This window comes from Styela clava, chromosome 1, assembly GCF_964204865.1.
Source record: "Styela clava chromosome 1, kaStyClav1.hap1.2, whole genome shotgun sequence".
Lineage (NCBI taxonomy): Eukaryota > Metazoa > Chordata > Ascidiacea > Stolidobranchia > Styelidae > Styela > Styela clava.
Genome location: NC_135250.1, coordinates 6,375,245 through 6,392,196, shown reverse-complemented (window position 1 = coordinate 6,392,196; position 16,952 = coordinate 6,375,245). Strand labels below are relative to the sequence as shown.

General features: G+C 35.0%; 2 protein-coding genes and 1 long non-coding RNA gene across 4 annotated transcripts; 1 reads left to right on the top strand and 2 right to left on the bottom strand.

The window, feature by feature from the left end:
* The first annotated feature begins 764 nt into the window (after positions 1-764).
* Positions 765-1,939, top strand: LOC120325485 (uncharacterized). The gene is made up of 4 exons (XR_013476719.1): positions 765-868; positions 1,337-1,381; positions 1,453-1,495; positions 1,749-1,939. It is a non-coding gene; the product is annotated as an uncharacterized LOC120325485 (long non-coding RNA).
* A 2,683-nt stretch (positions 1,940-4,622) lies between these two features.
* LOC120345819 (uncharacterized) lies at positions 4,623-7,760 on the bottom strand. The gene is made up of 2 exons (XM_039415378.2): positions 6,654-7,760; positions 4,623-6,023 (listed from the first exon to the last, which is right to left on the bottom strand). The coding sequence occupies exons 1-2, from the start codon at positions 7,394-7,396 to the stop codon at positions 4,802-4,804; spliced, it is 1,965 nt and encodes a 654-aa protein (XP_039271312.2). The 5' UTR covers positions 7,397-7,760; the 3' UTR covers positions 4,623-4,801.
* A 2,832-nt stretch (positions 7,761-10,592) lies between these two features.
* Positions 10,593-13,758, bottom strand: LOC144428356 (uncharacterized). Of its 2 annotated transcripts, XM_078117475.1 has the most exons (6): positions 13,226-13,758; positions 12,543-12,762; positions 11,684-11,824; positions 11,390-11,434; positions 11,274-11,316; positions 10,596-11,046 (listed from the first exon to the last, which is right to left on the bottom strand). In XM_078117475.1, exons 1-6 carry the CDS (start codon positions 13,238-13,240, stop codon positions 10,965-10,967), a joined length of 546 nt encoding a protein of 181 aa, XP_077973601.1. In that variant the 5' UTR covers positions 13,241-13,758; the 3' UTR covers positions 10,596-10,964. The 2 variants fall into 2 exon arrangements, with proteins under 2 accessions (XP_077973600.1, XP_077973601.1); XM_078117474.1 differs by lacking the exon at positions 13,226-13,758 and having other exon boundaries at positions 10,593-11,046; positions 12,543-13,208.
* Between the last annotated feature and the right edge of the window lie 3,194 nt (positions 13,759-16,952).

Genomic DNA, 16,952 nt, shown 5'->3' with positions numbered 1-16,952 from the left:
ATGTTAAGGTGTTTGTTCTGTATATCTTTAGTCCGTAATTTCTAAGAGCCCTATATAATCGCGCAACGTTGATTGTCTGGTTTTCATTTCGGGCAACGCACCTACGGAAGCTACTCGGCATCTTTTTTGTTATTTGATGAAGGTTCTTTATGAATGAAGAGCAGGTATGAATATAAACTACTATAAATTTATGAGGGACAAAAACGACGGTTTCTTATTTATGTCAGATATAGTGACAGAACTACGAGTACATACCGTTAAAAATTCAATTTCAAACAATATAAAATTGAAAATAATTAAATTAATTATCTGAACTTGTTATTAAACTCTCTCTATTCATTTCGGCAGGCGAACGTGTTTGCGACCATTACGGAAAACCATGCTGGCATTGTTATCACTTTCACAAATTCCGTCCAACGTGCCTTGAGACTGGAATGTAATGTTGACGGAAGGTTACTGCCGGATCACGGGTTTCATATTAAATCCTACGAAAGAATTCGTTTAAAATTCAGGACTCTGCGCGGCAACATGCCCAGTACGAACCCAGTACGAATATCGGAAAGTCGCCATTAAAGGTGAGCTTTCGAATGGCTTCATAGGGCTAGATCATAATGACAATTGTAAATCGCGGTGTCGAGAATGTGGTATAAAATCGATCTCAGACACGCAATTTTAATAAAATACAATTTCTTCTTCAGTAAATTAAATAACAAATTTCATTATTACAGGTCAGCAGATATTGCTGCATTCTCCATTTCCGATCCCAGTTGCCGTAATAGGAAGAGACAGTTACCATCTAATGAAATTTAGTATCTTCATTAACGGCGTGGAAATCAACGGCGGCCCATCCAACTCCGCCCACTCGGAGGTAGGCTGCTGATCTAATTATTTCCAGTTTTCATTACCAAATATCTTAACCCAAATTAAAAAATGTATATATATATTAATAAACTTGATCCTTGTCAGAAACGTATAGCTTGGCATGATTATTCTAGAACAGGTATGGGCATGGTTTGTGGACCAGAGGCCAAAAACTTTGCCAACCTTGACTGGTGGGTCATGTAAGTGTAACGTGAAAAGTTACATTTTATGAAAAATATTTAAAGTGTTACAAAAGCCAAAGTGAAAAACAATGAACCTCGTGACAAAACTAAATTTAATCGCAATCTCAACAAATTCCTTTAGATATTTCTTTCTATTCAGTTCTAGAATTTTACATATTCCTCGTGAGGGCGGCCTCCTTACTATGATAAATAATGCATGTATTATATCAAGACAGATTAATACTTATTGCTTGTTATATGTATAACCATTCAATTGTCATTTATTTTCACAGAACAGAACAGAATACTGGGCGGCGATCACAATTTTTTCATTGAAAGTAAGTGTTCATTTCTTAAAATGTCACATTCTCCTTACTTTACATTATGTAAAAATATTTCTCATTCTCAGATGTACATAGCACGAATGCATTTATTGGATCAACGTGCCAAAGGTAAAAATTTTTATTTTCTAGATTTCAGTTATGATGAAATGTACATTTCTGTGTATAAAAATTAAAAAATATATTTATTCACCGTAGCAACTATAACATTCTACTTGTGAATATTTTCACTCACACTGAAATTATGAAATGTATTCAAGAAAACTTTTCTAGTCATTTTAACGTTTTGCTTGATAATAATCCCATGAAAATATTTCTCCCTTTCTGTGAAATTTGTCCAATTGTTTATTTCTCTGTTTTATAGTTTGCCTTCATCAAATCAAGTGATTCCAGACGACGATGCCAGTTCGCAACCTTCGATTACAGAACAACCTTCTTAGAACTTTTAATACTAAATAGACTTACATCCGGATTTTATGTTATACGAGACTGCGTTATATCAGTCCTTTATAACATAAAATTTGCCTGTAAAGGTCTATTTAATCAACGAGTTACGTAGCTTTTGTAGTCTATATTAGACTAATTATTGATATATACAATGCTGAATCTAGGAGCATTCGAAGTGTAATTCCACGTTTTAGTGGAATAGATTATTGTTGTTTTATATTCGACCAATCTTACTTAAAGCTCCATACTCCGACAGTTCCATAACTACCTATATATATTTATGTTAATCATAAATGTGATAAACATCCTATCAATCATGAAGTTTTAATCATAAAAATGAGTTTTTAATTATCATTGTTTCTATTTCCATGTCTTTTTAATGAAGTAGGAGTACCTTTTCATTTTTGTTTTTTTTACCGGGGTCGTGAATTGTTTGAGTTAGGAGTATAGAAGATGAGCATCATCAATACGCGGTCGAGATGAATGACAACTTTCAAGTCAGGAACATTTACCGCGGTAACTTAGTTATATGCAAAAAAGTAATAAAATCTCAATATTTCAATACTCTTACGTATTTGAAGAGGTAATTTTTTTTAAAATTACTGATGTAGCCAGGTTTTGGGCGTTCCTGCTTATTTCACACACTATTTTTCAGTTGCAAAATTTTCCATCTTCCTATTGAATGCTTTTATTTCCACGGCTAATTTATCTCTTCAATTTACCATACTTAATTTGTATATTTGAAAGAAATCCTACACAGATTTTTGTGTTGAACGTTATTTTTAACACTTCATAATTATTGTATGTATATTGGTCAAGTTTATTTACTAATTACTTTTATATTTCTCCGTATGCTCTTTCCCAGACCCTGGATTTACCGTAGGATTTACCGAATAGTTTTGGCCGTGTCTGATCTCCGACCACTCACAAGGAGTGAGATAAAATAGTTTTCGCTCTCTTCTCGTCGGGAGAGGCTGAACGTCGCTTCTCTTGGGTTGTGTTAAAGTGTAGAGTCGCCGCACAATAAACAACCAATCAGTAAACATAAACTGTGACTAATACTAATCTACAGTATATTTACAAATTAGAATAATATGTATTGTGCACAATATGGCTATATATTAATTTGCAACATTTTTTATCCTTCGTTATACCAGTCGTTGACTTCTATTGTCCAACATAAGGTGTGATATCATTACGAATCTTATAGTAGTCTAACATTCGGTTTAAAATTCTTTGAAATTTTCCATGTATATAGGAGTCACTTCACTAAATTTATCGAATAACTTTATTGTATATTCTTTGATCAAAATGTAAGATCATGTTTATTACTTTACAATATATTAATCATCAAATGTAACTCTTCAAGGACGTAACGTCATAGCACGATAATAGCACAGTTGGCGTAAACAATTCAATATTACTCCAAAATATCGTGCAGTGATATTTCTTGTCTTTTTGTGTTCCCTGAAGATATGACTTAAAATGATGCGTGATACAGCTCGTGAAAATGCACGTTATATCTTGGTTACTTATCTCGTGACAGAAAAATCTGCGATAAAACGACATAACATAAATGGACTCACTCGTCACACACACTATTGTACACGATCTATGCAGCTATGAACATTTGCGTTTCCTATTTGTGAGAAGATCTCCACAACTAATTAATCAATCGCCTTTAATTTACAAAAAAAATGGAATATCGTCACGCTAATAACCGAATTGCGTAAGTCATTTTTGGCGATTTTGAGTTTTTTATAAAATAGGTATTTATGTAATGTTGCGCACCTGTCTGTTAACTCAGATTTTATTTTAAGAATTCCGAAACCCATGAAAATGGAGATTTAGTATGACATGCACATTTGTGCAATTGTTTCGTCATAATGAATTGTCATTGGTACCGCAGGACTATTGTGACGTCACAAAGGCAAAATAACATCGGCTAAGGATTTTCGAGTTTTTACATCTCAGATTCTAGCTTAGCGCGTATTAATTTGAATTTATACTACAGTATAGGAAGACGTGCACTTGTGATATTTACTGTCCGAGTTCAATTTACCTTGGTTGGCTTTTATATTGGGTGCATTGCTGTTTTATTCTTTATATTTAATCTTAGTCTTATTTCGGTGGGTGTGCAGAACGTGTTATATTGATGTAATATATATTTTTAAACATAAAAAATAATGCAATTGAAATTGATTAGCTATTTTGGGGATTAGACATTGTAGGTACTAAAAATTACATTCGTTTTTGGAATGTTTAGTTTTCAGGACTGGTGCATATAGTATAGTTGCAAAATTGCGTATGTCCCCAAGTCATAGACACATTTCTGCGTAAGTCACAGTGCGCCATTATGACGTCACTTAACTGCGTCATACAAATTAACTTAAATCCGGCTACGATCAAAAAATTGAACCATGGCAAATTATTGACTCTCAATGGCATAACAATATCATTAGGAAGTTTTTTACGTTTTTCTCAAAACTGCTAAAAATGACTTACGCAATTCGGTTATTAGCGTGACGATATGTTCTCTCTTTTCAACTAATCGACCAATCTATTTCGAATGTTGATCGCTAAAAGGTTATATCATTTTACTTTATTTCCCAGGAGTACTATGGGACCTCATATTTGGTTTATATTTAACTCAAGGAAACAATATTTATGAAATATGAAAACAGTTTATCTCATTACGCTTGTCCGTCTTATCATTTCAGCAAACTCCCTGCTCATCCAGTCGGCTAAGGTCTTTCTTATCGATACCAATACACCACTCCGTATCTCTGTATTTAAGCATTGCTCTCTCGTTATTAGCGTTATATATACAAAATGAAAACAACTGAAACAAAATCTCAAATAAAATGTGTAAAAAAACATGCAAGTTGATAAAATCTTTATCAATGTTTCAACTCCTTTAGTCCATTTTTTCCATTGTTGCCGCGACGGATCAGATATAGACGGAGATATTCAGGTGTATGATCCGTTGACATATTCATGTTTATTGTGAGAATTTGGTTTATTAGTCCCAGATGTGGTATTTGAGTTTGTAGCCATAACGATTGTCGTTTCCACTTCCGGAAGTGAAATCGTCCTTGACGCGCTGGTGATATCAGTAGAACCCCGACTTTTCCTTCTTCTGTAATGCACAGAAACTTTACTCAGTCTACGAGCAGAATGTGTGATACACCCGGCCGTTGTAATTACAACTTTCACAATTTTTAGAGATTTGACTGCTTTACGAAAATCCTCTCCTCTTGAATTGTAAATAAAAAAGTTCCAAAGACTGTTACTCAGCAATAACAAAATGGCGCAGTACTGCACTGATTGATAAATTGTCGCTGCCTCAGAGTTGAATTTGTTTGGGTTCCTGTGGAGAATGTTGCCAAAAAATATCGCCATAATGGTAAGAAGAAATGTCGGGAAAACACATGAAATAAACACGCTGACCATGAGTCCAAGAATCTGTCTTAAACGATTCTCAATTCCATTATCGGAGTTTCTTCTTAACATGCTCCTGTTTAAATCCTCACGTGCCCTGGCGTGTTGCTTCGCCGAATAAAATGTGAAACAGTTGATTAGACACAGCATTATTAATGGAATTCCAAATGCGATTGATACCAGAATAAGTGCAGCTGGCCCTATGGACGTCACCATCGTCGCCAAAATAATTTTGTAAGAAAGAGTAGGGAAAACCAAAGGTATTATCGAAATTAGGATAACAAATATCCATACTCCCAGACATGCATATTTGGCGTGTCGTTTAGCATTGCTTCTATTGTATTTTAATGGTCGGAAAACAGCTAGAAACCGATCCACACTTGCCACTATAAGTGTATAAATGGACAATGTTAATGAAAATGTTGTGAAAAATCCGACGAAGTTGATGTATGGAGTAGGGATGTATGAACGAATACCTCCTCCAGCATGTCTTCTTTCGGACTCTCCGTCCATCATGTTTCCCATTAGGCGTTCGTGTACAAACATCCAATAGTGGAACACAATGATATTTGGCATAACAATAATCCCAGAAAATAAATCGCCAATTGCAATGGACAATTTATAAATGCCCTGACTGTTTCTCAACTCGGGTGATGACATATATACAGAAAGAACAATGACGTTGGCAACTATGATCGCAAATCCAAGGATTGCTATTATCACTTGGCAAATAATTACACTGCCGCGGCACCTGTGAAAAATAGACAGTCAGGACAAAGTCTTCAGACTAAAATATAGATTACATACTTGGAATTCCCTCGAAAATGCTTGATTTAGGACAGAATAACAAGGGAGCAATGCTCAAAAATATGGACACGACAGCCGAAATGAAGTAATACGTATATTAACTTTTAATAAAGCACCAGTACCGTCGTCTTCACGACTTCGACTGACCACCAGGCCAGAACACAACGAACTCGTGACCCCCACAAGGTGCCCCATTTTTAATTATACATCCGTCAGTGCGCTGGCTGCAACTGCAGTTATTGGTTTTAACCAAAAAGAACTTGATTGTGACGACATAAACTATAACATTCTTCTAGTCTAGTTTCTTCGAAACACATACCGGGTAGATTTTATAGCGGTGTAATTTGAAAATTGTTTGTTAATGTTGATGACAATGAAAAAATGGTTATTTTGAAAATTATGTTCTGTTGATTTGGTTGCAATTCAGAAGTCACAAAAATGGGTGGTGACTGAAACGTACCGGTACTTGAATGTCGACACATTCAACCAGTCTAATTTCAGTTACTAGCACTGACAAAATAATACATTTTTGCTATACATACAATTACTTAATAATTTGAAAACAAATATTTACCACAGTGACATGCTGGTCCACGGCGATACGTGCCTTGTCATGGCGGTTTCTATGTCGTAACCATTCCATTGCATTGTGCAAAATGGTGTGTACACCTGAACGATTTCGTGAAATCTTCCTACGCCCCCCGAGGTTCTGTCAAAGAGTGCGACTTCAACACAGGGATTGTTTAAATCTTTCATTTTCATTTGATAAGGTACCAGAGACGTAGTTAAATTATTCCATATTTCCTCAGTAATTTTCAAGTCAAGGTTTTTCCCAATCCATATGTCTGAGGTGCGAAAGTGGTAGTTACGCAATATTTGATATAATTCCTCTGTACATTTTGCCAGTAGGGCATTTCGGTTGCAAAAACGATCGTATACCAATTTGGTGAAGTTTGTAAAATTGTAAACAGGAATTTGACACTCGCTTTCGAACTCTTTACATCCCAACTTTTGGAGATTTGACAAATACTCAGTAAGATAATATCCGCCTTTATACCATGATGACCTGAACCTCTCAACTATAAAATCACAACATTCCTCTTTGTAAGCAAGTGCCGTTATGTTTTTTGTACAAGTATTTTCCAAAAATTCTGCTGTTCTGCTAGAAGTTCCCGTCGTGTTTATTATCTCAACGTTGGTGATTGTGGTGTTCACCGATCTACACATCGGTAACACAATTGTAGCTAAACATAATTTGAACAAAAGTCCGTGGATATCCATTGAATTCCGATTAGTGAAATGGTATACCTTTATCATAACAAGATATGAAAATTTTGAATTTTTCTATCATCCTATGATGCTATATATATATATATAAATATACAGTTCGTGTGTGACATAGCACACATGTTATGACTGTTCACTTTTATTGCAGTTTGACACTTACGCACGTTTAAATAAGAAATTATTAAGAAGTCGTTAAAATAGTTTAACATCTAATATCGTGACAGAGCTCAGTGGATTTCGATGACATCTAAGGACGTTTATATATAAATTTAGATTTACAATGGTCACTACTTCCGTCTTTCGTGTCAAACATGGGTCAAAGATTTGTAGAAGGCAATATCACTTCATGGTTCATGCTCATGGAAAAATATTGCCCCAATTTGGTGACGATAGGGTTAGAGATAATATGGAAATATAACGTATATCTAAAAATGAAAACAAACAAACAATTACATTTTTACGATAATTATCAGAACGTCACGCCGGTTCGAAAACCGCAATAATGCGTTCGTTTTCTGCAGAAATGTCATCCAAGGTCAAAACTCATAATTTCTGATCATCAAATTTACGACTAATATATGGAAGAATGTTACCAGTGGCTATTTGAATAGTTGTTTTTAAAGGGGGCTATTATGATGTTATATAAACAGCAGGTTCGACTTAAGGAGAGTCAGTTGAGATTCTTAATGCCGCCCAAGAAACAATTAGGCCAGGTGCAACTAGAAATTACTAGAATAAACGAATGAAATGACTTCACGGGCTATATTAAACTATTTCAGTACTTGTCACGTACTTTTCTTCTGCAATAAATAAATAAATAAAAATAGCCTAACAATTCTGTCAATTGATAATTTCACGATTTAATACTCTTATAAAAACTTAGACAGATTTTTCAATGACAATGAGGCAATGTTATCTTTCGCTTAGTAGGTTGTTAAAAAAATAGTTTTAAATTCTTTTAATAATCATGATATCTTTATAAGGCGATTCAAAGTACTTGCACTTGAGCTCGGCGGTGCAGATAATAGTCTATATATACATCCTCGACAAAAACATTTTAAACACAGGCTTATCATTAGCGATTGAACGTTGTCGGTGTCTATAAAATATAAAAATGGAAGCTCTTTCTCCCTGCGATTCTCAAAATTACTAAATATCCTTATGTTTTAAAATACTTCTATTTCGCTCTTTCGCAAACAAATCTAGAAAAAAACTCAAACTAATAATCATCGCAACGCTTCCGTACGCAATTTCAAACTATTTTTGCTCGATAAGCTTTGTTGCATCATGAACAGTTACATTCATCAGAATTTCATAATTGCCAATACATCGTTATAGGTTATAGCTGATTTGAAGTCAAGTAAGTAAATCCAAAATTCTTATCTATCTCATAATTGGTATTGTTACTAGCGCAGGACGGATTAACTGCAGTGACGGCTTCGTTGTTATTATTCTAAGATTATTTCTGATAACTAATTTCTCCACACATTTACAATACTCGACATGAAGTATAAATTGGACACGTGCCTATGGATGGATCGTTTTTTTTATTTTTAATATGTTGTTCTTAGAATTCTTTCCTTGTTGTCATGAAAAATCGCGTTTCACGTTAATTACTACATCAATTCTTTCGTGTCCATATATTTGAGCATTGCTCTCTTGTTCTATGTGAATCTGTGCTGTTGGACGGACTCATGAAGCAGATAACAAGCTAAGCTTCAACTGAAAATGCAATAATAAATCTTGGATTTTGATGTTTGCGGCGAGAATTACTGTTATTCTCTCTATTATTCTTATTACTATTATTAGCATCGTACATCTGCTGCCAATTTTCTCCGTATTATCTTTCTATGAAACCGGATATACACCAAAATTCAGATAATTGTACTTGTGACGAAACTGAATTGCCCACTTAAGCTTGTTTTTCAATAAATCCAATGCACTGTTGCAAAAATTACTCCAGTTTACGTTAAAAGATTATCTCAGCAGATCAAATAACCCAGCCGCGGAACGCAGTAACTCACAATATATATGATGATGTAAGATTCTATACTCCCATCAACACACTCTTAAAAAAGGACACAAAAACTTTGTTAAATTTTGAATGAATACGGCGGACAATCAGAGAATCTATTATATATATATACTGCATAAAAAAAATATCTGATATAAAAAAGATTCTCCACTCGACCGCTGCCGGTCGAAAACAGATAACATCTCAATTCAAAATTGTAATTATATAGTCAAATTGGTCTGATATCAAATATGTATGAATAGAGGTCCGTTGGCTTTGCTTCTGGGAGAATTTATCTGCAAAGAAACTTTAATTTGCTGCTGAACTTAGCTTTCATTCTTTCGATTCCATTCAAGTAAGCTCCAAGAAAATACTAAACGTTTAAATCCCTGTAGTGGTTCGATTATTCTATTGTAATCGGCTGAATTTATGTCAACAGGTATCATTTACATTAATGATTGCCTGAGGTTGTTCGCAGCCCATTTCTATTTGTGTATACGCATACAGTGGATTCTTCCGAAAATTTGCGACCGTATCAAGTTTTGTTCTCTTTTTACAAGAGGTCGAAAATGCCTGCAGCGGCATTCTAAATCCAGATACGATGTTTTTGAAATATTTCAATGCTGCATACGAGATGATTCATATTTTGATAATGTTAGCCTTTCCGCACGCGAGCGCTGTGATAATATTTGTCAACACTACATTATAGCGATGTATTCTGTGCGCATGGTCACATTTGTGTGAATCAATTCAATTCTTGTCCTTTGTTATTTTTCCCTTCAATTCTTCCCCTTAAAAAATAAAATTACGAGACTGATCAATTAATTCAATAAGGCGACGGCATAACGAGCTTTCCCGGAAAATTTAAAATAAAAACATGAAGAATTTTGAAATTAAAAAAAGGATGTGAAATAACCTGGAACCCCCAAAACCAGGATGCATTAATTATTTCCCAAAAATTACTTCTTTGAATACTTTTAAGAATCGAGACTGCGCGCGATGTTACCACAGTTATTTAGTTAACAATCAAACTGAAACTGCCACATGTTTTTAAATAGAAGTCGACCTATAAAGTGCGCTACCTTGTTAATTGTTCCCGACTCTCTCGACTGAAGATTTTTACCCAACTGAACCACGTATTGCTACTCATCTTCTATAACCCACACTCAAATCTGGCACGACTCCAGAAGGAATCCCAAAAATGAAAAAGGATTTATAGTTCATTAGAAATACAGCAAAAAAGGTACAACAATAAATAGCAGCACATTTTAATGATGAAAATAAATTGATAGAAAAATATATTTCGTTATAGAAATAACAAAATAGTTACAATGTTGGTAAGATATATAACAACAATATTTATTTCCACTAAAACGTGGAATTACACTTTGAATGCTTCTAGATTGAGCATTGTATTAATAATCAGTCTAATATAGACTACTAAAGCAACGTAACTCGTTGTTGATTCAACGACATCAACATTAAACATATGGATTTATATGGATTAAAAGATTTCTTTTAATCCATATAAATCCATATGTTTAATGTTGATGTCCGAATAATTGTCAAAATATAAAAAGCTTCCTAAGGAAGTTGTTTCGAAGCAGAATCTCCCGACCAACCATCCACATCGTCGTCTGGAATCATTTGATTCGACGAAAGCAAACTATAAAATAGAGAAATATAGGATTTGGCAAATTCCACAGAAAGAGGGAGCAATTAGCTGAAATGACTAGAAAATTTTTCATAAATACATTTCACCATTACTCTGTGAGTGATAATATCTACAATGTAGAATGTACAATTACTACGGTGAATACATTTTTTAAATCTTGTTACACAAATATGGACATTTCATCATAACAAACATACCAGGAAAAAAAACGTAATTACCTTTGGCACGTTGATCCAATTAATGCATTCGTGCTATGCAAATCTGAAAAGATGAAATATTTTTACATATTATTGTAAATTTAGGAGAAGTGATATTTTACAAAATAAACACTTACTTCCAGTAAAGAAATTGCGATCGCCGCCCTGTATTCTGTTTTGTTCTGTGAAAATAAAGGATAAATGAATGATTATACACATAACAAGTAAGAAGTATTAATCTGCCTTGAAATAATACATGCATTTATCTTAGTAACGAGGCCGCACTCACGGGGAATATGTTAAATTCGTTCAGAATTTAATTGTTATAAGTTTGAGGTCACAGAGTATCTGATATATATATTTACTTTTTTTAGTTTGAATCAGGATTTTTTAATACATGAAAATTGGAAATAATTAGATCAGCAGCCTACCTCCAAGTGGCCGCAGCTGGAAAGGGCAGTCGTTGATTTCCACGCCGTTAATAAGAATACTAAATCTCATTAAATGGTAATCGTATCTTCCCCTTACGGGAACTGGGATCAAAAATGGAGAATGTCGCAATATCTGCTGACCTGTAATAATGAAATTTGTTATTCAATTTACTGAGAATTGTAAAAAAATTGTATTTTATTAAAATTGCTTGTTTGGGATGAATTTTATATACCACGTCATTTTCAATTGTCATTATGACCTAGCTCAGGGGTGGGCAAGGTTTTGGGGTTAGGGGTCAAATATTTTGACCATCTAGACTTGCGGGCGATGTAATTTAGCTATCAATCTTCACGAATAAGGGCGCAGAAAAGGGATTTAGCGACAGATTATTAGAAACCATTGGGAATCGATAAACTGAATTAGATGGCATGAATGCGTAACCTACGAACAAAAAAAACGTTAAGAGAGCGTTATGGGGAACTTAATAAAATTTGTCAGCACTAAATTGAAACTCAATGGTGCGCGTGACCGCACACGGCAACCAAACGAGGCGAAAGAAAGAGGTGTGAAAAGCACGCCGTCGAATCGAGTGAGCGAGAAAATGTGACGTCCCCATAACATGAAATTTTGTGAAAACCCAAAATACAACTTACACAGACTACGACCATAATATAACAAGCCTATTGCATCATACAAATTTCAATAATGACAACTAGGTAGTGCATGCAGAATTGGTTAAAAGTATAAATTTATGGCAGCATCCGGCGGACCAGATTGCATCCGGCTGGCCTGATTTGACCCGCGGACCGGGGTTTACCCATGTCAGGCCTAGCTCTGTGAAGCCATTCGAAGACTCACCTGCAATGGCGACATTCCGATATACGTATTGAGTTTGCATATTGCCTTCCAGTGTCCTGAATTCCAAACGAATTGTATCGTCAGGTTCAATATGAAACCCGTGATCCGGTAGTAACCTTCCGTCAACATTGCATTCCCGTCTCAAGTCACGTTGGACGGAGTTTGTGAATGTGATAACAATACCAGCACGATTTTCCGTAATGGTCGCAAACACGTTAGCCTGTTTAAAAAATAAAGTCGATAGGCTACAATCATTAATAACAGAATAACGTTTACTTGAACGTATTATAAAGTTTGATAGTATATCAGTGGGAGTACTGAGGAAAAATTTTAAAGAATTACTTTCGAATATGGCTGACATAGACCTAATGTAGTTCGTCACCCTGCATTTGAATGATTAGCAAAACGTTTGTTGCAGCCGGGCTAGATCTGGAACAAATTCAGTCACTGAGTGTTATTTATTTATGTTTTACATGAAGAATTTGTTTTGATCAAACTTGAATTTTTAATTGAATTTACTGCTACCAGATCAAGCAGTTCTGAAACTATACTATATTTGACAAAAATAAGAAGATTGGTCTTAAGTTCTAAACTATGCTAAATCGACATTTTTGAGAAAGCAACATAAAAGAAGCCACCATTCAGGACATACATAATTTTATAGCAGTGTTATATGCATTTACCTGCTCTTCTGCCATCAAGAACCTTTTTCAATCAAAAAATTGACGAGGACAAACTCCTTGCAAGGGCGTTGTCCAAAATGAGCGCTTCGCTATCAACGTTGTACGAATATAGAGCTCTCAAAAATTGCGGACTATCGTTATAAAGGGTAAACAGAAATTTTTTACTGAATCGCTTTAACTTTGAAAGGCATAAAAATTATGACAAATGCTATACATTTTCTGTTGATAGAAAACCGTAAACTTTGGGGTAAAATTGCTCTCCAATTGTTTTATCTAACTGGTTATAAAGTCAGCGTTTTACCCTCCTAACCACAAACCATCACATGATCATAATGGAACACGTCAACCCTATAATATTCGAGTGGATATTTCGGTATAAGTTGAGGGAATTTTCTAGGTTAGCGAGGTACGAATTATCATTCACTGAACACGAGGACAGCGCGTGATAACAGCCCATTTGTACACAGGGGGACATGAACCCACGGATTTTAGTATATGTAGATCGCACCCCGGACATTTTTGCCCTTTTATATTTGCACCCATGTAATTTGCATCTACATATACATTTACGGGCATCTGCACCCCTGCAATTTGTACCTACGAACATTTAAATCCACGGGCATTTGCACCCATGGTCATTTTCAGCCTACAAATATTTCTGTTTTAGAAAATATTTGTTTACGACACTTGTGCTCTTTGCCTTGTTGCATCCTAATTGTGTCCGTAAGTTTGTGGTTGAAGATCCAGAGAAAGAATTAATCGCGTACAGGTTTGAAATTTCTGAAGAATTGAATTTAATTTGTCACACCCACTTTTAACGAATTCATTGAGAAACACGTTTTTATAAAATCTTGTATTTTGCAGCAGGATTTGGCTAGCGTTTTGCTTATATATACAACAGTGCCAATCAGGTACGGGTATAGGCTTTGCGACGCAAACGGATTGGAATTACTCGCAGGTACCAGATTAAGAAAACTAAAAACTCGTTTCGCGAGCACACCATTCAAAATTGGCACTCCTCCGCGGGCCGCACAGTTTTTCCTCGTGGGCCGCAGGTTGCACACCCCTGATATAAAGTACTGGTAGCTAATTTTAGCCAAGTAGTCCAACGTTTTCCAACCTGGGAGAGAATTCTACCACGGGGAAAAATTTTGTTATTCTCGGGAGGAATTTTGCTTTTTATTTGCTATACCAATATTAATTATTTCTTTATTATTACTACTATAATCAGTGATCTTCGTAACGGATCATATATTCGAAAATGTTAAACTAGGCATATTCATAGAATAAATTTTAAAATAATTTGTGGTAATTTCCTATTTGAAGTCGAATGAATACCATCTGTATTTGTTAGAAAATCTGTGTAACAGAAGCTTAATAAAATTGTAACATTAATCAGATCATACGGTGTGAATGCGTTCATCCAATACGATGTTGGAAGTAAAATTCCTTAACACCTTGAGAATCTATCATGAAGTTCTATTATGCGATACAAATGACAAGCGCAATCATTGATGTGTTACACTAATTAGTTAGATAAGCAGTGACATTTCCTCTACGCAATCTATGTTATAATTAGGGAATATGTATATTTTAACATAGGGATACCATATTTTTGTGACCTCAAAGCGGGACGCCTCCAAAGACCATAGCTGTAATTTTTTAATTTTAAATTCACCGATTTTAAATTAGGGGCTTACATTTAAAATCATCCCGGCTGTCTTCATTGACCATATTGTCATCGGGAGTTCGCGCGCTGTCTGTCTAAATATTGGTTTCAGTTCGAAAATTAGAAAGGAATTTACGTTAACGTGAAGCACAGCTTTGATTTACGGGGCTTACACGTAACAAATTGTAGCAAATAAAACAACGAAACAATCAAAACCACGCATCCGCACCAGTAAGTAGGCTGCCGGTACGCTAAACAGCAACAACTGTATCGGGAACATGCTAATTGGCAATTTTCGTGTATTATTTTGACTGGCTGAGTGCCAAAGTACAAAACACAGTTGAAAGACCTTCCTTAAAAGACCTTTAAAATCAATGGTTAGGGTATTGTATTATAGCGCATTTTGATTTATTTCTGATCTATTTGTAATAGCGTTAAAATACTTGTGAATATAAAATTGCATCACGTATGTGGTGTTAAAAATGTGTATGGGGTCCACTATCTTTGTAATTTATATCTGTAGTAGGCCTACTTATTTTGCGCCGCTATATGCTCCCGTAGTATTCGTACCAAGATGGCGCCCAACCTGAACATAGTATGCGTACCAGGTCAGGGTTGGCAGGTTGTGCGTCACCTTTATACGAATACTACGTGAGCGCCCTATTTTGTAAGTATACACACAGATACAAGGGATTGTTCGTGTCCGAATGGGTGGATATTTTAGAAATTTTTTTATTATGTATTTGAATGCTATAAAATAATGGGATAAGCAGAAAGATTGTAATACGCATTGAATTTTTATGTTATTAAATGGGCTCTGTATGGTTCTGCATTTTTACTGAAAATAGTAATTTCAATCCCCTTAATTCTTGAAACATGTCAGTTTCAAATTCCTTCAAACTCAATTTCTTGAAAATTATTAATACTACGGACTATTTCTTAAATATTAAGTTCAGAATCTGATCAAAAGTTGTACGTACACAAAAGACAAGTTTATTACTTAATATACACAATATGATTCAATATTTTCTGTGTGCACAAGTCAATAAGTAAGGTCCATTAGTCAACTATAGGTAAGACAAATTCGCAGTTATGTCATCCATAGTCGTGTTGTCTCGCAATGGAAGATGATGAATAAAACAAAAAAATTGTATAACTCAAATTTCTAATTATCAAAGATTGCTAATTTCTTTAAGAAAATGCATTGAATTACACTGTTGCTGTACAATACGAAAATCTATACCATACGATATGGTTGCTGGAGAATCTGTGTTATACTCGTTTCGGTACTCCCGAAGTATGTGAACCAAGACGGCGGACACCGGAACATAGTGTGTGTACCAGCTACCAGGTTAGGGTTAGACCATAATTTTATGCCCATATTCCTTGTATAAGTTATATTACGTTTCGAGCACTAGCCAGGTGACTCCCGTAGTATTTGTATCTGAAACTATGGCTTAACCTGGTACACATACTACGTTCCGGTGTCCGTCATCTTGGTTCGCATACTTCGGGAGTACCCTTATTTTATATATATTGCAAAATGAAACCTTTTTATTTTGGATTTGATGCAATCGGGAATTAAGACAATAAAATCGATGTACAAACTCATTAATTGCACGCTACTGCAACGTCGTTCTCATGGCTGCAATAATCTGCATTATAATCTTCATTTTTACCAAAAGGTCCATGGCAAAGATTTAAATCCGTGTTTGTTTTGCTGCAGGTATGATCGAAGGCAATCTATATAGGCCCAGATCCTGATACAAAATGTGCTCGCCCTAGAACGAACTTTGCTCCGCTAAACCCCAAAGTATAACAAACGGCATTCACATCGTCAATCTCGAATTCTACGTCGCATATTGTTCCCCATTTTCCCGCATGGATGATTTCCACTCTGCCTTTTTTATTGTTCCGTCCGTTAACAAGCCTCAATGCGCCTTCGTGTTCTGTAGAAAGTTTACCATAATTAAGATTTATTTATAACGTTAAAGAGTTTTGCTTTGCATGCATTGAATTCGAAATTTTTTTTTTTAATTCAATGCAAATTTTCCGTTA